This window comes from Cydia splendana, chromosome 9 (genome assembly GCF_910591565.1).
Source record: "Cydia splendana chromosome 9, ilCydSple1.2, whole genome shotgun sequence".
In the NCBI taxonomy this organism is placed as follows: domain Eukaryota; kingdom Metazoa; phylum Arthropoda; class Insecta; order Lepidoptera; family Tortricidae; genus Cydia; species Cydia splendana.
In genome coordinates this window covers 10,402,296-10,425,489 of record NC_085968.1, presented here as the reverse complement: position 1 = coordinate 10,425,489, position 23,194 = coordinate 10,402,296, and the positions used below count along the sequence as shown (strand labels likewise).

Below are 23,194 nucleotides of genomic sequence, written 5' to 3'. Positions count from 1 at the left end.
TGCTTGACCATCAATATACAGGGTGGAAAGGCACGGCGATCCTTCCCGGAAGTATTAGGTCGTTTAAGTGATACAGAGACTATTGATAATGGTAAGAATCGTTAATTGAGTAAAAAATAAAAATTGCAAAAATACTACTTTTTAACTGTGGTGATAACCCTATAGCATGTGCACATGACGGCTAGATTAAGGATCTCCGTCGGGAAAGCTCGGGACTTTACACTTTTTTCCGATCGTTGACAGTATCGCAATGATGTATGAATGACGCATAAATGTCAAATAAATCAAATGCATGCAAAAATATTACAAACAATTTTATTACTTTCTTAGATAATTACTTTTTTCCAATATTTAATACTATCTTCTTTTCACATACGGTGTTCAAATGTACCTCCGTGTATTACAACGCCGCCGCAGCCCGTACCCGAGTATGTCGATGCACATGCGATATAGTGTATGCTCTTCGTCATTTATCCTCCGCAGAAAGCACCAATTAGCCTTTGTCTCATTTCGTCCGCAGTTTCACATTCCGTTTGGTTTGGTACACCATATCTTTTACACAGCCCCACAAATTTAAATAGCCACGAGCATCTAACATTTTTATTTGAAGAATATGACATTCAATAAGTATAGTTCAATGAAAATTTAATTTCAAACATCAGACGTCTTGTCTATTTCCTACCACGCAAGAAGGTTTGTTAGTTTGGTATTGAAGAAGTATTTATTCTTGATTTATTCTTAGTATTTCATTTTTGCAAGTTCATTTGGTGCAACTAACACAACCTACTTGTTATTTTTAATTATTTTAGATAGTTTCCAATTATTCGAAAATAATTTTGTGAAACGTGTTAAGAAACTAAAACCTTTTTATCAGTCAAGGAAACCAGAGATATTTATAAGACGATTGCGTACTTTTGAGTGGTTGTCAATGTCACCATTTGAACTGTCGTTGTAAACAATGTTGTGGTTAGTATTATCAGGTATTATTAATATTAAGGAATAACATAACTATTTCATTCAAGTATTGAACAAGTGGAACCACTAAGAAAGCAAAAATCCTGCAATGATTCTTACCGTGCTGTAAGCAGACCTAAAAATGGTTAGATGGCAACAAATTAGCATAATTTCCTGTCGAATACTGATTGTTTACAAGTAAGTTCATTGACCCTGTCACCTGTTAGGGTTAGAACAAAGTAGTTTTTTGCGTGGATGTTTAAAAGGTCATAATTTAGAAACGGTTGCCCATATTAACATAGTTTCTATGGAGAAAATATAGAGCTTAGGCTAAACTATCTCCCATTTCCGGAAAGGATCGTCGTGCCTTTCCACCCTGTATATCTTAATATGTGTTTTAACACGCGCCGTGTGCAATACTTCGTAATTTTTTTTCTTACGGCAACAATGACTAAACGTCATATCGGTCAGGTTGACGTGACGTCAAAGTTTTCAAGTTTGACTTGACGATGTTCATTGACGTGCGATGTGCACATAATTGTAGTGCTGCGTACTAGATGAAAGTTTATTAAACATAGATGCTACTTGTTAGAAATTAACGTGTTAAATTTTTCTGTTAAACATGGCGCCGAATTTCAGTAAAATCACAAGTAGGACCGATGTTAAAATCGCCCTCGCAGCATCCGCGGCAATCGGAGCTTGGGCGATTAAAAATGCGCTCCAATCAAGGTGAGACTGACAAAGTGATGTTAAGTAAGTGGTTTTCCATTTATTGTTGACAAGATAATTAAAAGTGTCGTTATATCGTTGATACCTCGGTGACTACGAATAAAGGGAATTTACCAAATGTTGTATTTTGCAGTCAAAGTAAACGAGTTAGACCAGGCCGTTTATCGCCCGAAGAGCAGATTCAATATATGATAAAGGAGAGACATAAAAAGTCACCTAAAGCTCAAGTGGATGCCAGATTTTTTGCTGAACTGAAGGCGTTATGGAAGATTATGGTGCCAGGGTTTTGGTCGAAGGAAAGTGGTTTCATGGCACTGATCGCCTTCTCGCTGATAGCGAGGTCCATGTGCGATCTGTGGTTGATCCAGCATACTACTCTAATAGAGGGGTAAGTTAAAAATATAAGCTAAACAGTAAGTATTATGTTGTAGCGTTAAATAAATGTATATTCTTTCTTTCTTTTTTCAAAATAAAAATTATTGTGTTTACTATAGGAAATTTTAGAAGTTCGTTTTCCAGGTAGATAAATACATGGACAGTTGAAAACTTGAACTAAAAGCTACTGTTTACAGCTGACAAAGAAATAACCAAATATTCCAATTATCAGATTCCAATATTTATTTATCAGCTTACAATGCCATTCAATTGTGTGTTAATATTATCAATTATACCTATCACTAATTATTTTTTTATCCATTTTAATCATGAGAATAAATTTAGCTCCTAGGCATTGAATCTAGATAAAGAGTGTTATTTTGCTACAATTTGCTGAGAAAAACATTGTAATATTGACAATTTAATTTTTAATATACTATTTTCATAAACAGTGCAGATATTTTATGAAATACTTGACCATGTATATGTAAAGCAATGGCAATTTACAAATTTAATTAGTCAAATATATACGAGGAAAATATGCATATTAAAAAAACTTAATACATAATTGAATCTAAGTAGATTCTAGACAGTTGGCAACAGGAATTTTGTATTATTACAATGTCTTTCTACAGCTTAATTATTCCAAACTTGGCTATCAGAGCACAGGTCAGTTACATGAATAAAACAATGAGGAATGACAGTGCAGTCATGGTATATTTGGAATCAGTAGAAAATACAAAAATGAAAACAAACAAAAATTACCTTTAATACACATCCATCTGTATGTCCATAGTGACACATTTTTAACCCTTAACCAGGCTAAGGGATATATATTTCCCACATAAATCACTTCAAACATGCATTCTATTTTTGATGAGTAAGACTGACATTTGATTGTCATTTATGAAATGTCAGTCTGGTAAAGGGTTAAAGAATGATCATGATCCTATATCCTATCAGCAATTTACACACTTAAATCTTGCAAGTACATTATAAGTTGTAATATCTGTTAATAAACTTTCAAACAACAGGTTTTATATCAAATGCTGATATATTTTTTACAATTGAACAAATTTTGACCCAAACTATCTAAAGGCCGGATTCCACCAGTGTGCAACACAAGCATTTTTGTACTGAATATGCTTGTGCCGCGCAGCGCCGTACACTGGTGGAATCCTGACTTAAAAACCAAAAAAATGTTACTTGGTTTATGCGTCGTTGGACTAAAAGTAAATATGGCGATGTATAAAAATGTCTACTTGCATAAGTTCGTGCGTATATAATTTCGATGAAGTATAAAAATGTGCATCTGTACATTAGACCAAATATAAATATGTTGCGGCACTTAGACATTTGTATACTTTGAAAGTAGTCATTTTTATATTCCGACTTGATAAGACTTAAACATTTTGAAGTATTGGCTTTCTAATACTCGGACCAATTTTTATTTTATATGTAGATATTTTTATACATCGCCATATTTACTTTTAGTCCAACGACGCATAAACCAAATTGTGATTTATTTGTTACATTGGCTTTTTATACAAAATACAAATACAAAATAGTTTATTTGGTTTTAACAAATGATACATAAAACATAAAAGGCTGGAATCTCCCTCTCTCTCTCTCTCTCTCTTTATAGTAAGCCAACTATACATTTACTTCAACAACATTAATTATTTTTCCTCATGAAAGAGGAAAGGAGAGTATCTATAAACAGCGAGCATGAAGTAACCCAAAAAAAGTTTTTCATGATGTTGAGACCAAAAGAAGCAAAAAATAAATAAATATGGTTTTTACCTGATTATGAAGTATTCTGTAAGCAATTAAATAAACCAAATAGAGGTCTGTTTTTATGTTGTTGCTGTATGGAACCTAACAATAGGTATCTTATTATAACCTAACCTTCAGGAGTTTTATCTCCTTTTTATGTTATGTAGCCTAATTTTGTACGTGATTATGATTTTTTCAGTATTTTTCAAAGGACCCCTTTAACCTCCTGAGTCTAAATGTACATTACAATGTACATATTCATGCAATCTAATTTGAACTTTTCATGAACCAAATAAAGTGGCATTTCTTTTGTTTCATTGCTTTTTAAAACAAACGAAATTCGTTCCAATTTACTTATAGAACAAGGTTCAAATTAAAAGTTGAAAAAAAAATTCTATGGTGGGTCTTACGAGGTTAAAAATACTGCACGTTAAATAGATATAGGATAACTTTAAATATAAATTTCTTTTTTTTGCAGGGCTATTATCACAATGAACAAGCAGGAGTTCAAGACCAGATTGCTGCAGTTCTTTGCCGCAATGCCATTGGTAAGTATTTGGCTACTAACAACTCGCTCAATAGATATTTAACCATTTGACATTCCTTTCTAGTCATTCGATTTCGAACCGTAATTCTTTCTTATAGTAGAGATACGTTTTTGTTTTAAGTATGATGGCAAGTATGTTGCCGCTACGGACTAACCCCCTTTATACATAAATTCATAAAACTTTACGGGCATAGATAAGAACAAACGATTATTAGCTAATTGAGGTTTGTAGCCCGTTAATGAATAAGGGGGTAAAGGGTTAAAAAACACTGAAATTTCCTATGTATTTGATTTTTTTATTTCAGATATCAATAGTCAACAATGTATTGAAATGGAGTATAGGAGAATGTAAATTAAGAATACGGACAAACTTATCACTATATTTATACCAGCAATACATGAAGTAAGTAATCACATTTTATCTCATAATATTTGCAATCGGTATCAGTATGTACTATATGTAATCTATGTAGGTACAGTCGCACAAAGGGCAAAGCGTTTGTGCGACTGTAACGCCGTATATGCCACAAAGAAAATGACTAGGTTCAAAAACTAACATCGATATAAAAAAGTTTATATTACTCGTAGTGTTAGTTAGGTATACTTGTAGTATTTATTGGGTGTCAATTAAATTTTTACTTTGCTTTTAAATGCTAAATATTAAGTGTGGGCAATTGTTTCCCCCATTTAAACTTGAGTGACCTGCGATGCGATTACGGTATCTGGTACAGTCACCAGCAGAAATTGCTAAGCGGGCGAAGTGTTAAAAATTAACTTGACACGCTCTTATTCTCTTAACGATAAAGTCGCGTCAAGATCATTTTGAACACTTGGCCCGCTCAGCAACTTGTGCTGCTGACTGTACTTTCCCTTTTGTTTTATTACTGGCTATTAAAAGTAATAAAATTTAATTGGTCAGCCATTTCACTTTACAAAACATATATTTTCTTAGTACAGTTAGAGATATATGTTCCCATAGACAAATTTTATGTTTGTCTCGCGTATTTAGCGATTTTAAGGCTAATTTATGTAAACACTGGCCTTTACCCGTGACTTTGCCCACGTACGCGACAACATTTAGATGATTTAGATGGTCTTCGCCACTTAGATGGTTGGCATTGACATTTAATTACATTTTAGGGTTCCATACCTCAAAAGGAAAAAACGGAACCCTTATAGGATCACTCGTGCTTCTGTCTGTCTGTCCGTCTGTCACAGCCTATTTTCTCGGAAACTACTGCACCAATTAAGTTGAAATTTGGTAAACATATGTAAATTAGTGACCCAAAAACGGACATGTAACGTAAATATATGAATTTTAAACATGGGGGCCACTTTTGGGGATAAATGAGAAAATTAAAAAATAATGTTTTTCAAACTATATCGTGTTACATATCAAATGAAAGAGCTCATTATGAGAATCTAAAACATATTTTTTTTTGTAATTTTAAAATAAATAGTTTACAAGTAATTTAAGAAAATAGCCAAAAATGACCATTCCCCCCTTTATCTCCGAAACTACTGGGTCAAAAATTTTGAAAAAAATACACAAAATAGTTTATTACCTATAGATGACATGAAAACCTATTAAAAATGTGCAGTCCAGCGTGAGTCGGACTTAATATACGGAACCCTTGGATCGCGAGTCCGACTCGCACTTGGCCGTTTTGTTTCTATTTTTATTTTACAATATGTTTGCCATACGATTAAATTAAGATGGTCTCAACTGTGCGTTTCTCCAGAAACTTCCTGCCTCGCGCGGCCATACTGAATGAACTGTCGCCTGCAGTATTTTCGGTCCGCTACTACCTTGAAACCTTCAAGAAAAGAGCGTACTCCCATCTTAAAGGCCGGCAACGCGCTTACAAGTGTTGCGAGTGTCTATGGGCTCCCTCATAAACTCCCTAGTGTTACGTTCAAGTCATTAAACACCTACGGCCCTGGGGCCTACCGCGAACACCGAAGTTCGCCAATTGCGGGCGTCTTTCTCTTTTACTCCAGTTAAGACGTATTTAGAATGACAGAGAAAGATGTCCACAATTTGCAAACTCGGAGTTCGCGGTATGCCCTCTGGTACTGAATTGCAAAAAAATTGTACATAGTTAAGCACCTGTAATTAGTCTAAAGTTAATTGATTCCATTGTGTTACCACAGTTAAGCCATTTCTATTTAAGTTAGATGCATGGAAGTGTGCTAGCGTATGCTATAGACTTATTTGTGTACGAATTAAGTACAATAAATACAATACAATTTACATAGTTAATTTTCGTAACACAAATTAATCAATTAAGTTAAGACTAATCACAGCTTCTTAACTGCGCTTAATTACGTACAATTTTTTTGCAATTCCCTCGTTTGGAATCCATAAAAAAAGCTGAGGTATTATTGCGGTGAATAGCCAAGTTGTTCAAGTTACCTGGCTCTTGCAATTTTCGATCATATTACCTTAATTTAAGGTCTTTCAGAGCTGTCATATGTGAATCATGTTTATGTTCAATTTAATTACAAACGTTAACGCGGGATCAAGGGTCGATTCGTTATACTTTAGACTCGCGTTATTAACATGCATTTGTGTTACGAAACCGAATCGGCTGGATTTAAATTCTTTTTGTAACTAAATAAATAAACTTTTCGAGCGATAGTTATATTTAAAAGTACAAAAGGAATGTCGTACTGGCAACACTCAGTTCAAGTCGACACATTCATGTTCAGTTCTAGTTATATTCCTAGATTAGTCATATAATTCCACAAATGTAACAATAAAGCTCCGTATTGACTTTCGTTAAAAACTGATGAAACTGGGATGCTAATAAGAACTGAATGATTGCCGGTCTTCTTCCTCGCGTTATCCCGGCATTTTGCCACGGCTCATGGGATGGGAGCCTGCATGGGGTCCGCTCGACAACTAATCCCCAGAATTGAAGTAGGCACTAGTTTTTACGAAAGCGACTGCCATCTGACCTTCCAACCCAGAGGGGAAACTAGACCTTATTAGGATTAGTCCGGTTTCCTCACGATGTTTTCCTTCAACGGAAAGCGACTGGTAAATATCAAATGATATTTCGTACATAAGTTCGAAAAACTCATTGGTACTAGCCGGGGTTTGAACCCGCGACGTCCGAATTGAAAGTCCCACGCTCTTACCGCTAGGCCACCAGCGCTCTGCAACTGAATGTTTGCTGGTACTTACCATAACTGTAGGTATTTCTCCACGAAGCAGGTAATAGACTTTTATTGATATTAGGAAGCAGTAAGTATGTATGTAGTAACAATAAATCTATTCGGTTGCTCTGTAAACTTTCTGACCGCAGTTTTTTTACGAACGTTATGTCATAATGTATATGTCGGCGGCCGATCGTAAGATCAGGCATATCGTGAAACGTGAAAATCTTTGACTCGTTCCCTGAGTCGACGGAGCCCCGCTGCGCGGGCTCCTATTTCTGGGCAGTTTGCCCTTCGGGCATCTGAAGCAACCTAACGAACCTATCTTACCTATATATTGGTTTATTGTGACTATCCTCAAAACAATACACAGGAACATTACGATCTGCCTGATCTTACGATCGGCCGCCGACATATATACCTAACTTAAGTATGACGCACATCAAGGTAATACAATAAATTGTCATTAGGTACTAAAACGATGAGCCTTAATAGATGCAAAGTCGTTTTATATGTAGGCAGGTACAGATAGAATAATCATATACGATTTACTATGTAGGTAAGTATACCGATACTACGAAATTGATTAAGGAAGCTAGAACAGTAAATTAGGTACATAAACATTAAAAAAAAACTCGTGGTCGCAGGCTGTGAAACGAAGCTAAGTGTCAAAAATTTCCGCTCTTTAGGCGCTTAGCACACTATATACGATTCGCAAGTCACTCCGATGTTTGAGCGAGACAATGCTATGCACTTATTATAGCGACATCCCGCCCGCACATCGAAACGACGTGCGAATCGTATCCAGTATTTGTATATAAATATTTGCCACGGCGATTTTGTCATTACCAAATATTGATATAAGAGATGATGATTAGAATTATTTATTTATGTAAACAAACTAAACGATGCTAAAAGCCTACATTTGATCTTAATCGCGCATAAAGTCCTTTATTTGTGCTTATTATAGTAGTGACGCTAAATCGTGCGGAAGAAACGTTCTAAGATGGTCTTAAAGTTTTTAGAAATTCGCAATGTCTGACATGACTATTCGACATTATCTCACTTTTGCAATATTAACTGGAATGCTTTTCTATCCATGTTATCCCACGTTAATCACTCGCACATAGTAGTTAGTGTTATTGTATATTAGATAATATTAAGTGTAAATAACTGTTGGCTATACTTAACGCACACGTGCACGGAAGAGTTCAATGATTTATTCGTACCTAACCTACTAAGCATGGCAGGTAATTTTGATGCTAATAGAGCGCTAGCATAGTCTAACTGAATTAATAGACGTGCAAAGTCTAACAAGAAATTATGCAATCATAATAAACTGCGAGATATGATATATCATGATCATAACTAAGAAATTGAACTAGAGATACGATAACACGTCGACATCTTGTGAAGCAATAGGTTTTCAGAGTTGTCAAGGGTCGGCAACTCATAAGTGGCTTTTCCGATGTTGCTTGTGTTCATGAGCGATGATGACCGCTTCCCATCGGGCGGCTCGACTACTCGTTAGCGACTATCACATAAAAAATAGTTATCTAAGGCACCTAGACTGTTTTTTGAGGCTTCGCAGTTTAAAAGGAAAAAATAACCCCTAATATATACAGGTTGTAACAAAAATAGTGATCCTTTTATTTTAAGATTATACAATATACATTCAGTATCGTTCAGAATAGTTCAGATTAGGAAATAATTTAAAGATTTTTTTTATAATCACTTCTTTGTCCGTATGTTTATCTGTCTACTGTCTACCTGGCATGACTCTTTTTAATTAAATTCATATCTGATGCTAAAGTCTGCTAATATATTTAAATATTATCCTTTCAAATATCAAAAGTCTACGTCTACTTACTCTACGTCAACGCAATCAAAAAATACGATCGCTTATGCGACATCGACAGTTGCATAAAAACCTAAATATAAAAAATATCGATATAGGTAACGTAGCGTTGTCGTAAACTAGATTATACAATCTGTGTCTTTTTGGAACGCCTATTATTTAAATTAGAACATATATAAAAATAGTGAAATACACGAATACACATAAATACCAACTATAAAACAAGATGTAAACGAATACTGCAAAAAGTACAAGGAAAGACTTCAAAGCCACTGCAACGAATTAGCCAGAAACCTGTTATACGACAATACATACCGACCGAGGCTAAAAAGATGGCACATACTAGGGCTAGACCAGAGACAATACCCCCCCGTAAACTGGTGATGGTGCCCAGTGGAACACCACCCTAAATAGTAACTTAAAAAAACAAACAAACCATCTGATTATGGCTAGAACAGCAGATTGCAGATGTAAGTTGAGGAAAAAATATATATAAATGGCTATATATATATTATATATATTTAAACATATAGGTATATTTGTTTTACTATATCTAGTCCTTACTCATGGATTTACTTCATAGTTTAGTTTTATGTTAAACATTTTCCGAGTTTGATTGAAATCAAAGCATTGCATAAATCTTTGACTCATCAGTCGTGTCATAAGTCTAAGGTCTATGTGTACGTGCGGAGCAGTGCCGTGATTCTGCAAACAGGTTTTTTGTAACGTAACCTGTCACGGAGAGAACAATTAAAGTATCTTTAAATAACTTAATTAGGAACTTGTTGGTTGGCGTCAGTGTCAAGTCAAGTTTAACGATATGCAAATAAATTCACGTGTATTGCCGTCCTATGTTTAACCCTTTACCAGGCTGACATTTAAAAATAGACAATATAATTCAGCTACTCATCGAAAATAGAACACATGTTTAAAGTGCCCTATGTGGGAAATATATATCCCTTAGCCTGGTAAAGGGTTAATGAAAATATTGACACTATAGTCTGTTTGAACTCTAAAGTACTCCTATGTTTAACCCTTTATCAGGCTGACATTTCAAAAATAACAATCGAATTTACTCACCGAAAATAGAACACATGTTTGAAGTGCCGTATGTGGGAAATATATATCCCTTAGCCTGGTAAAGGGTTCATGAAAATATTGACGCACTATATATAGTCTGTTTGTTTTAACTATAAAGTATTACGCCATACATTTTATATGCAAATAATACGAGTAAATCACGGAGTAAATGAGCGCTCCATACTATTTCCTATGGGCAGCACCTCATAGTTAAATAAAACAGACTATAGCTGTACCTGTGGCCCAGAGTACACCCGCGTCGAATAAGTACGGTCATTTTACCCCCCTCCGGGGAGTGTATTTCCAAAATTTGAGTAGCGTATGTCTTACCCTAAGCAATGCGGCGTTCTACATTTAAAAAAATATTAAAATCAGTTTCACTGTAAAATAAAGGTAAAAATATTAAATCGTGACACATAACCGGTAAAGGAGAATATGTAAACTACATTTCTATAAATAATTACACCCAGTCCCTATTATAAATGCAACGAAACCTTAAAATTTTAATAAATTTCCATTTTAACGTTTAACTAACACGATTGAAATGGATTATATCGCTTTTATGACGTAATTTTGTGCTATTTAAGGCTATTTATTACGGCTTATTTGTTGGAAAATTTCTTACTATTGGCAATCATTCATTTTCGCGGTTGATATAAAAATTCCCATTACGGTGACGAAGTTTAAACCCCTAAAACTGACGAATGAGATCAGCTACAAACCAACAAAGCTCTATTCGGATTAGCACATCAAGTGTTTACATAATTTACAATGTAAATTTTTTTTTAATCATGGAATTTTACGTTTGTAAGAAAACGAGACCTGTAACCCCGTAACAGCTACAGACGAAAGAAAATGTAGCGAATTTTTTATCAATAGTGAACGATACATATTTAAGGTACGGGTAAGTGTGTTTCGCCTTCAAGTTTGGGACTGTTTACACATCGATTAGTGTTTATTGCGAGTTCATACATTTGCTACTTGCTACTAAACAGGCCCCAATGTGAAGGCCAATCCAGTTACCCGTATGACATACTTACCCATATTGAACTTAAAATAAAACTCAACAAAATACTACTCTGTCTGTTCCAATTTAAAACAATATATATTTTATTGAACTCAAAAAGGCTTTTTCATATTAAAAAGCCTTTTTGAGCCCATATTGAACTTAAAATAAAACTCAACATAATACTACTCTGTCTGTTCCAATTTAAAACAATTTATATTTTATTGAACTCAAAAAGGCTTTTTAATATATGCGTCGGAAAGAGAGCGAAGATATTTATCATCATCATCATGATCTAGCTGTTTTCGGCTTCTATACTAGTTAACTAACAAGAACAATATTTCCCGTTCCAGAGGTTTCACTTACTACCAAGTGACGAACCTGGACAACCGGATATCGAACGCGGACCAACTGCTCACCACGGACATAGACAAGTTCTGCGAGACCGTCGTGGACCTGTACAGCAACATCAGCAAGCCGATCCTGGACATTGGCATCTATCTGTACAGGCTTACCGTTAATCTGGGCGTCAGTGTAAGTGTGTTTTGTTGCTAAGTGAGCTTGACAAACATAGGTAGTGACAAAACTGTGTCTTGAACTTGTGAATTATTCCCACAGAAATGTACGCCACCTACTGTTATTAACTTATTAATATAAGGGACTGTTGAGTGAAGTAAAAGGTGACTGATGACACAAAATATATATCTAATGGTACTACATACCTACACAGTTCTCACTGTCTAACCAAAACGATGGTGGAAAATCATTAATCTGCAAATATTGTATGTATACTAAGAGCCCACTGTGTCCCACTGCTATAATAGGCTAATAGCAATGGCCTCCCCTCTCTTTTTTCCACTCGTCTCGGTTTGGTGCTAATTTTGTCCAGTCTCGCAAATATTAATATACATATATCTTATTTATTTAATTTCAGACTCCTGGAATAATGATGGCCTACCTATTGGTGTCAGGAGTGTTCCTGACATACCTCAGAAAGCCTACAGGTTAGTTAAATATATAATAAGACTATAGATATATCAAGAAGAAATAGATTATATCAAGAACCACATCGTATTAAAGAACTCTTGTATTAAATGTATTCAAAGCTCTCAACTAGTATTGTATAATCTACAATTTTTTTTTGCAGCTCGTCTCACCGTACAAGAACAAAAACTAGAAGGCGAATTTAGATATGTTAACTCCAGGCTCATCACGAATTCGGAAGAAATCGCTTTCTATCAGGTAATAATCTTCAAAGAATTCTTGTAAATATTTTATTTTAACACAGCATATTTTCTGCGTATTTGGACATTGTAAACATAGTTACAAAATTGGTTGTCATTGTTTCATGTTCATTAATTGTTTTGTCATATGCAAAACATGTTTGACGTAACCTAAAGCTTAATGAAGATGTACTAAGATTATATACTTACGTGTGTGTTAGTAGAAACGAGAATATTTATTCACCGTTCGAGGAATTGTGTATCATATAAATTCCATTGTTTGATTTGACGGACGGAAAAATGTATTATTGTGTGTTCATAAGAAATGTATGTGTGCAGGGAAACCACCGCGAACAGCTGACAGTTCTGGCGAGTTTCTACAAGCTGACGCGGCACCTGCGGAGCTTCCTCAACTTCCGCGTCGCTATGGGCTTCATAGACAACATCATCGCCAAGTGTGAGTTATCCTTTAACCGATATTTTTCAAGTTTCTATTTATTTTAATGTTTACTCGATCGAGTGTCCATTGGCTGTTTAGTAAAAATAGCTTTAGTAGTTTGAAAATCATGATCCGTTTCCTAGTGGATTTTAATCAGCGTTCGCTGACTGTAATGAGCAATTTGACTTAGATTTGGTCAATTCGAAATTTATTAATATGGTCCCTGTAGCGATTACCTAATTTTGCTGTATTTTGTAAGGGATGCTGTTTTCGTAACACTGTAGCAGAAACTGTACATTTTGCTATTTTCACTGCAAAAAATGCGTTATTGTAAGACTTATGCCTTGTATATGTATTTTACATGTCATTGTAAGTAAGTATATGTCTTTTTTTGTAAGTGTCAATCGGTCGCATCGCTAAAGGCGAATTTAAATAAATAAGTTTTTGCCAAAAATTTCATTTTTGGTACAAGTTTTTATCGCTGACTGTACTTTTCTTACGACAGACAACTAATACTCATCGAGACAATTCTAAAAACCCCTAACACAATTAGGTTGCGTTGTTTCATCACAGAGTTCCTATGACCACCTCCTGTCTCCATCATCAGATCAGTTCGACAGTACCATATTATTGTATTGTCATCAGAACTACATACAGCTGCCAATTTTCATGACGCTACGATGCCTACGATCCTTGGAAGATGGTTAAATTAGTTACCTTAGATTCCATTACATGTTAGTTACATACAGGTCGAGAGTTCCTATGGCCACCTCCTGTCTCCATCATCAGATAAGTTCGACAGTACCATATTATTGTATTGTCATCAGAACTACATACAGCTGCCAATTTTCATGACGCTACGATCCTTGGAAGATGGTTAAATTAGTTACCTTAGATTCCATTACATAGTTAGTTACATACAGGTCGACCTAATAAAAGCTTGTTAAAAAGGTATGGCTTTCTGACGGAACTTGAATCTAAAAGATGTATGCGGTTAGGTAGTTTTAGTATATATGTATTATATCATATATAATGTATTATATGTATTATGTATTTTAAATATATATTTTTACATATTTGTTATATTTCATATCCCATACTTTGTATATACATAATTATAGTAGAATATAGGTTTACCTATCTTGTAGGATATTAAACATTTTATCTTTATGCCGTTTAGTACAGCTATGCTATGCAGTGCCGTGTATGTTTAGTTATACGTTTAGTAGTATGTCTACCGTTCACCAATTCTCCCTCAATTGCTCAAGGGTTAACTGGAAGAGATCCCTGAAAGGGATAAGTTCGCCTTTGTACTAATGATGTGTGTTCTTTCATGTTTTATGTTTCTTTTTGTACAATAAAGTATTTTACTACTACTACTACTTTACTATCAGACTTGCAAACGTAAATTATGTCTGTAGATGTCGCGATCACTGTCGGATTCTACGCGGTGTCGCGACCTTTCTTCGTCTTGGACCACAACCTGCTCACTACGGGGACCGACAACGACAGGTTTAAGGTACCTTAAACCACTGCACTGCTGTAGGCACTGGTGTTCAAAAGTGCATGGAGATTCTTCAACCGTAATATTAAGGCATTACGGTCGACATCTATCCATGCACTTTTGAACGCCACTGTACTTTTACAAATATATTTATAGTAAAGTTGTTTATCTAACAATGAACAATAAACTAAAGAATGGTCTGGGAAAGAAGTAAGTGAAAATGTTTTCACGTGCTAGAAATTGTTGCAGATATTGGGAACTCTTCCAGTTGTCATAACTGCGGATACAATTTGAAATGGGTATTATGGTTCAATCTGGTTTGGCCGATATAATTCAAAACAAAAAAATCCATAACTTCTTCCGACACATCTTTAGTTTTTTAGGGTTCCGTACCCAAACGGTAAAAACGAGACCCTATTACTAAGACTCCACTGTCCGTCTGTCTGTCACCAGGCTGTATCTCATGAACCGTGATAGACATTTGAAAATTTCACAGATGTATTTCTGTTGCCGCTATAACAACAAATACTAAAAAGTTCGGAACCCTCGGTGGGCGAGTCCGACTCGCACTTGGCTGGTTTTTTCTCTATGCTTTTGACCTAGGAACGTCGATGCACAAGTGTCAATTATCGCCTTAATTTCGCAGCACTACTACACGTACGGGCGCATGCTGGTAAAGATGGCTGAAGCCATCGGCCGCCTTGTCCTCTCTGGACGGGAGTTGAGCAAACTGGCCGGTCTCACGTCGAGAGTGACGCAGCTGCGAACTGTTTTGTCTGACGTGAACCAGGGGAAGTACACCAGGACCATGGTGGGGCAGGTGGAGAACGGGAACGGCGGTAAGTGTCCAGTAAACATGTGCTGCCAGGCCACGGGGTAAACTGGCCGGTCTCACGTCGAGAGTGACGCAGCTGCGGACTGTTCTGTCTGACGTGAACCAGGGGAAGTACACCAGGACCATGGTGGGGCAGGTGGAGAACGGGAACGGCGGTAAGTGTATTGTAAACCCTAAAAACTGTCTCCTAGCGCTGTAGAGTCTAGCGTATCATGCCATAACCACTGTAGAGTTTAGCGTATAGGAGGCTAGACCAACTATCTGGTGATTGTTGCGGGAGTTAATAGCAGAAGAAAACCGTTTTAAGGGTTCCAAGGTCAACAAATAACGCCTCAGTGGCGAGCGTCCAGCGTCGCATACAGTCAGGAGACCAAAGGACTTGAGTAGTGTGCAGAGGCAGCTCGCATACGTTTGCATTTGTTTAACGGGGTCGCGCCGAACGCCCCGCTGTTTTCCACCGCTTGAGCATGTACTCAAACTTACGGCGCGATTCGAGAAAGGAATTAGAGATTAACTAGATACGATATAGTAAAGATATGTGACGTCCCACGGTTAAAGGTATCTTATGGCGGTTGGCGCTTACGCTATTATTAACGTCGCTCTAATATTATTGCGGCGCTATGCGACGTAAGCGCCAGCCGCCGTAAGGTACCTTTTGCCGTAAGGTACCTTTTGCCTTGGAAGGTCATTCACGACATTTCATATCTAGTGAATCTCTAATTTATTTCCCGAATCGCGGCGCCAGTCGCCATACCTGCCTTTTACCGTGGAACGTCATATATCTTTACTATTTCATATCTAGTGAATCTCTAATTCATTTCCCGAATCGAGCCGTTAGTTATTGTAAAGTTTCTTGCTTATTAGCAGATTACGATAACTAATAATGTTGTCCTGTTTTTTAGTAATGCCGATGCTCATGGCACCAGGCGCGGGCCGCATCATCTACCAGGACAAGATCATCCGCTTCGACCGCGTGCCGCTCGTCACGCCCAACGGCGACGTGCTCATCAAGGAGCTCTCCTTCGAAGTCAAGTGAGTGACGTTTGCGGTACCGTAAAATCAGGTAACTGTATCCCACAACTTACAACTATGGTCCAAATTCAAGTTCCAGTAAAATATGTATGAGTAAGTATTTAAAATAATGTTGAGTGTATAATATAGAAAGAGCATTAGTTTATTTAAGCTCCTCAATAAATGTAACGAGTACAAATCATAAAGGCTTGATAAGAACCAACGTTAAAAACTGGACCATAGTTGTACTTAAGTGCTATAGTAACCTGACTTTACGGTACACAAAGTACCACAGTTTTACTCCAAACTACTCCTCGCATCACGAAGTGAGCGAGAAGTGTCTCCTCTACAGGGTCGTATTTCTCAACAGATTCTCGTGAAGTTTTTTGAGCATGTTCAATAACTGTTTTTTATTTGTGTCGCGAGATCTACAGCTCACAGTCATTACTTTACTTACCTTCAATTATAATATCAAACCATGTTTTTTTTCTAGGAGTGCTATAACACATTATTTACTTGGGGCAAATTTTGTCCCAAGTACCTATTGTATATTTATGTTAAATCTCATATCATCATATATGTAGTGTCCATGGGCGACTGTAATCGCTTACCATCAGGCGATTCGTCTGCTCGTTTGCCTCCTATATCATAAAATAAAAACCGGCCAAGTGCGAGTCGGACTCGCGCACGAAGGGTTCCGTACCATTACGAAAAAAACGGCAAAAAAATCACGTTTGTTGTATGGGAGCCCCGTTTAAATATTTATTTTGTTTTTAGTATTTGTTTTTTATTGCGGAAACAGAAATACATCATCTGTGAAAATTTCAACTGTTTAGCTATCACGGTTCATGAGTGAGTGGTGACAAACAGACGGACACCGGTCTTAGTAATAGGGTCCCGTTTTTACCCTTTGGGTACGGAACCCTATAAAAGACTCCATTCATTACTACCGATCACGGTCATCTAGTCTAGTTGATGAAAATTCTAACTGTAATGTTTTTTCAGGTCAGGAATAAACGTGCTGGTATGCGGACCCAACGGATGCGGCAAGTCATCCATGTTCCGTATGTTGGGTGAACTGTGGCCCATCTTCGGAGGCACTCTCACGAAGCCGCCCAAGGGCAAGCTATTCTACGTCCCGCAGAGGCCTTACATGACCTTAGGGACCCTTAGAGACCAGGTAAGCTTCCTTAATGTTGTTAGACATGTGATCCATTCGATAGCAAAACCAATTTGACTGACAATACATTGTTAGTGCCACATTGTGGTACACAGTGTGGTACCTGTTGTGTAATGAAGTTATGACTGTCATGCACTGAATTTTTACGGGACAAAGTCATTGCTATCCCTAAATGAAAGCGTGTGGCAACTAATTGGCTTTAAAGATACACGACAAGACATAATTATATCCGAGCTCGCGTATACCATATAATGACATGGTAACGTAGTTATGACCGCATGAAACCGTTTGATAAGCGTGCATCTAATTGGACGATCTGTTGTTTATCGGTCGTCTCCTGCCGATATTTAGTGTTTTCTCTTTTTATACAGTATTCATTTTGTCCAGGTGATCTACCCTCAAACTAGGGATGAGATGGTCCGCCGCGGCCGCACGGACGCTCAGCTGAACAGGTGGGCAATTACATGGTTTATTACATTATTTTACGTCTGTTTTCAATTGTATAAAAAAAAACATTGTTTTTATGTAATAAACATTGTATTTTTATTATAATAAACGTGGTACGATTATTTCTGAGTACTTAGATACTTTCAAATAAGTAAAGATGTAACAAGGAGGAAACGTAAACAGGTAAACATGCTCTACCACAAATTGTGGTAGAGGACAATCGATGCAAGAACTAACGTGGTTCAACAGAAAACTATGAAATTCCGCATACAGTAAAAGGTTGACGGTTACAAACTTTTCTGTGCAAATCTTATTAGGAGTAGGTTTACTAATTAATAGAATCAGGCGTTACTTTGTTTAAAACCATAATTAAAACAAACCGTCCGTTCCGTTGCCGTACGTCAGACCGTCAACATCCCCAGCATCCCGAGGATGCCTCGTAGGGAGGCGAAACACGTGTCGAGTTTTGGTGGTTTGTTATATTTATTTGCGTATTTATTTTTGCGGTGGGAGGGTGGGAAAATTAATTGCATGTAAAAATACGCAAGGAACTGTAACGGGTTGGCACAAAAATATTTTTGTTTTAAATTGTAGGTTTACTAACTAATCTTCTCGTTTCCGTAATATCGCAGGTTCCTGGAGATCGTGCAGCTGGCGTACCTGACGAGCCGCGAGGGCGGCTGGGACGCCGTGGAGGACTGGATGGACGTACTCTCCGGCGGCGAGAAGCAGAGAATAGCTGTAAGTTTTTACTATTACATCGATACTCATTCTTAAGATTAATACAATTTAATAAATACCCAATGTTCTTTGTTTTGTGTCAAAGAATCATAGTATTATATGACAATAGGGAATAGAAAAGGTTCAAATCAAATCAAAGAAACAATGACTAGACAAGTCTTTTGTTTTGAAATCGTCGATACGACTCGCTCGTCTATCTCACTTTGTTTTCAAAAGAAAGAGATCGATTACATCCACAAAAGGACTAGTTGTTTTACTTCATGTGCCTTTAAAAATATTAAATAGTTACTTTACAACCTTACAACAATTAACGTTTAATCCTAAAACGATTAGTACACACAAACAGATCCTTTCCGAAACACAATAGACTTTAAACTGTATGGTTTATTACCCCTCTTGTTTATGTTCAAGTGGAAACAGGAAGGGTGTAAGTACCTTTACTATGTTATTGACTCTTCAACAGTTGAACAGAACAGTTCAACAAAAGACAATCGGCACTTTCGATCTCAATATATAGTTGAATCATCGAGAGCGTGGAATTGCATATGTAGTAGTATTGTTTGTTTACAGGCATTCTATATTTGAATTTTCTATTTTCTTGTACTATCAGCATACAACCACTACAAATGCAATTCCATCTTCTCGATAATTCAACTATACTACAAAACAACCCTGTATTGCCATTCATCTTCGTTATCTCATCAGGAGTATTATTTTAAAGTACAAATTTAAGAATAAATATCCTTGACTTTGGGTATGCATGCCTACACGTTTATGCAGAAGTTATTTTTTCCGCAGTTGACTATGTAAGTAAAATGCGAGCAAATTAGATCACTCAAATATGTTGGCACACGTTAGCTATAATTGTTTATTAAGATTTTAGTCACTAATTTTTTCAATATTTTTTTTATTTCGACGTATTTTCTAACTGAAATATAGGAGTCATATCACGTTTACGTTTTGTAGATAGGTAATAAATACTGTTATTACTGTATTCATCTCACACTCTAATTCATATGCTCTATATGTCTCTGCATTGGAATGAAAATGACGAACACAGCAGCAAAGACGAATACCACAGAGTTCGAAGAAGTTTTGAAAAGGAAAGCAAATGAAAGAAGTGACAACAGCTTGAGAAATCTGCAAAGAGCTGCATATTTTGTTTTCTGCGGTTTAAGAACTTTAAGCATTATTTTTTGGGTGCGCATCGTCGCGAACCGCTATTCGCCGATAGCATAAGCATTGAATATATTCGTTTGTCACAGATGGCCCGTCTGTTCTACCACGAGCCGCAGTTCGCCATCTTGGATGAGTGCACCAGCGCTGTGTCTGTAGACGTCGAGGGTCAGATGTACCAATACTGCAGAGAGGTAAGACACCAACACTATACCTCCCCATTGAAAGCGTCTGCGGAAAGAGAAGTCATAGAATGTATTGGTTTTGGTTCCCATACATTCCACGCCTCTTCTCTTTTCGCACAGACTATACCAGTGTCAACAACTATCGTCCGGCAAGAACCAGTCCATTTGAAAGGCGCTGAACAGGAATCTGAAAGACTACCGCGAAAGTTTAAAATCGAAATTTCATTTATCTCCCTCTCAATCACGTGCATATTCGAGCGATAGAGAGGCAGATACGAATTTCTATTTTTGCGGTAGGCTCTTTAGAGGTCTTTTTTTTTAGGTCAAGCTAAGTATAGCCAGATGAGGGCTGTGACACAGCACGGCTAACAATGGCTTCGCATGCCTATTGTCCTGCTAGGAACTTACTTGAGGTCGCGACATCGATTATTTAAGGATCCACGACACGAAAGAAACGAAGTGTTATTAAACTTGCAGACTTTTCTCTCTTAGTGTCATCAAAAAATCACTTTCCCGTAAAGTCCACATTCCGGTTAACTCCGTATTTTTTTTCGCTGAATTCGATAAAAAAATGTCCAAAACATCAAATAAACATACTATGTATTATTTAATAAATACAAGGAACCAACAATGGGGAAACCTCTCTTATGAAAAGCCCCTAGTTCCAGCGGAAAAACGATGACAGGCCATTAAACCTCATATAATTTACCTCATAACAACAAACCAGAGTCATGAACATGGAATATTCTATTTAAAGTTTTTAGACCCTGGAACAAGGTCTCATTATCTTCGATAGTGTTTACCTCTTAGTTATCAGCTATGACTATAGATACCTATCCTAAAAAGACGTAAGATGATTGATATTAATATTTATAATATTTATTAGACTTTGCCTTTGCCTTTCTAAACTAAATAAAACAACCGGGATCAGGAGGTGCAGTGCCTACTTTACGAGAACATTAAAGAAAGACCTACACTCTTTTATACGTATATGGTTCATACTATTTGCAAAAAGGGAATTCCTTTAACGATAAGTGGTAAATTACCTCAACTAGGTACTCGCATTCAAATGGGTTTTATTCAGTTAATTCTTTGATATCAGATAACACCGTTAGTCGTCAAGATAAGTTTATATTTACCCTGGAATTATTTTAGCCAATCACACAACACATGCTTTGAGAATTTCCCCCATCCGCTATTGCTATGACGCGTCCGGAAAAAGCCACTGGTTAGTGGTAAGAAAAGCATTTTCTGTGCTTAATAATAATTTCCTGATGTGACAACTGTACTTTATTAATTATTATATGTATAATTTTATGTACCACCGTATCCCTTTTCTAATTTATCTTTTTTTTTAATAGATGGGTATATCTCTCTTCACGGTATCTCACCGCAAGTCTCTATGGAAGCACCACGACCACTACCTCCAGATGGACGGCCGCGGTGGCTACGTATTTGAGGAGATAGACGGCGACACGCAGGAATTTGGATCGTGAACTTTATTATAATGATGAGACGATTCGAAATGGCTTGGCGGTGAAATGGTGCTTTAGTTGCGAATGGCAAATCGTTTCTACGCGACTACTTGAGTTCGCGAAATAGTTGCAATATTGCTACATATGTATACATTTTTTAAATTAAATTATTGATTTGAGTATATGATTATGATTGAAATGAATGAAAATGAAAAATGAAAATCATCATGTGATGTGGCATCATGTTTGCGTACAGCTAACACTGTTCTTTTTTTAAGTTTTCTTTTGTATCATTCTAAGGAATAACTTTCTGTAATAAATGTTATGTCCATAATAATGTGTGTATTTCGTGCTGTAGGTCTATTACCTAAATGCTATAAATAAATTGCAAACTTTAGCACTATTTCACACCGACTTTTGAAAGGTCAAGCTGTTTTACAATAGGGACCATAGTGAATGTTTATGTAATATTATCAGTGAACGAATATACATTATACATTCAAATCAATGTTGCCAACGTTATAGAATATTTTCCAATGACGCTAGATAAATTTAACGCTTGTTGTAAATATAAACTTAATTTTGATTTTAGGTAATTTCATGACATAATGTTATTGTGCAATATTAAGTGAAATATTTCTCATGTTCATATATGTCTACTCAAACATTTGGAAAATTTCATCTGTGTTAATTTTCATACCTGTAAGATTGAAGTACTAGGTGGTAGTTAAATAGAACTCAATTTCCTTTGTTTATTAAATTATTATATTATTTGCTTTACTTTTAGATACTGTCTGATCTACCTAATACCTAATAGGCGGCAGTTTATGTTTACTGTCTCGATTGAAGATTAATTTAATTGTAAATGGAAATCCTTAAAGGCTTACACATATTGCAACAAAATAATGGCAGGCGATTTTAGATAATTGCTGGCTAAGTAAGGAGCAACGAATTCGAAATCGATCAACTAAATGCTGAAATGTATCGCAAATCGCATGCGATTATCGGTGAAGTTAGGAGAGGCCATAATATTGAAATAGATATATTTGTTTACTTTACGTTTGTAACATTGGGCTCAAAACTCTCTAAAGGTCGCAAATTAAGTCAAGACCAATAAAAAAAAAGTAATCTTGGAAATTATTGTATCACTATACCTACCGAGGAGTTCGAGACTACCGTTTCCACACTACCTGATAATCTTCTCAAATCCTTTAATATTTGTGATGTTTTATTGTGATTTATTTATTTACAGAAAATAACTAAGTGTGTTGTATGATTTTTTTATTGAAAGTTATACATGTACCTATATCACATTGTTTAAGCATTTGAATTGTTTAAGCTTATATTTGAATAAGAAAAGTGATGGGACTTTTGAGTTTTGATAGTGTTCATTTAGCATTTTATGAAAAGTTATGATCATGACATTTTTTCAATTTGTCTTTTGATTGATTTTTTTACGTGTTTCTACTGCTTCTCTATTTTTTATTTGCC

At 36.2% G+C, this 23,194-nt stretch overlaps 1 protein-coding gene across 1 annotated transcript; it reads left to right on the top strand.

Annotated features, from left to right (window-relative positions):
* Positions 1–1,444: 1,444 nt before the first annotated feature.
* On the top strand, positions 1,445–21,816 carry LOC134793501 (ATP-binding cassette sub-family D member 3). Its single transcript, XM_063765080.1, is given in 16 exon segments — positions 1,445–1,683; positions 1,817–2,071; positions 4,313–4,382; positions 4,687–4,784; positions 11,841–12,021; positions 12,422–12,491; positions 12,635–12,729; positions 13,050–13,167; positions 14,571–14,668; positions 15,300–15,555; positions 16,415–16,520; positions 17,505–17,679; positions 18,067–18,131; positions 18,759–18,867; positions 20,133–20,237; positions 21,590–21,816. Coding segments are annotated over 16 exon segments (2,043 nt in total). The 5' UTR covers positions 1,445–1,576; the 3' UTR covers positions 21,725–21,816.
* Positions 21,817–23,194: the final 1,378 nt, after the last annotated feature.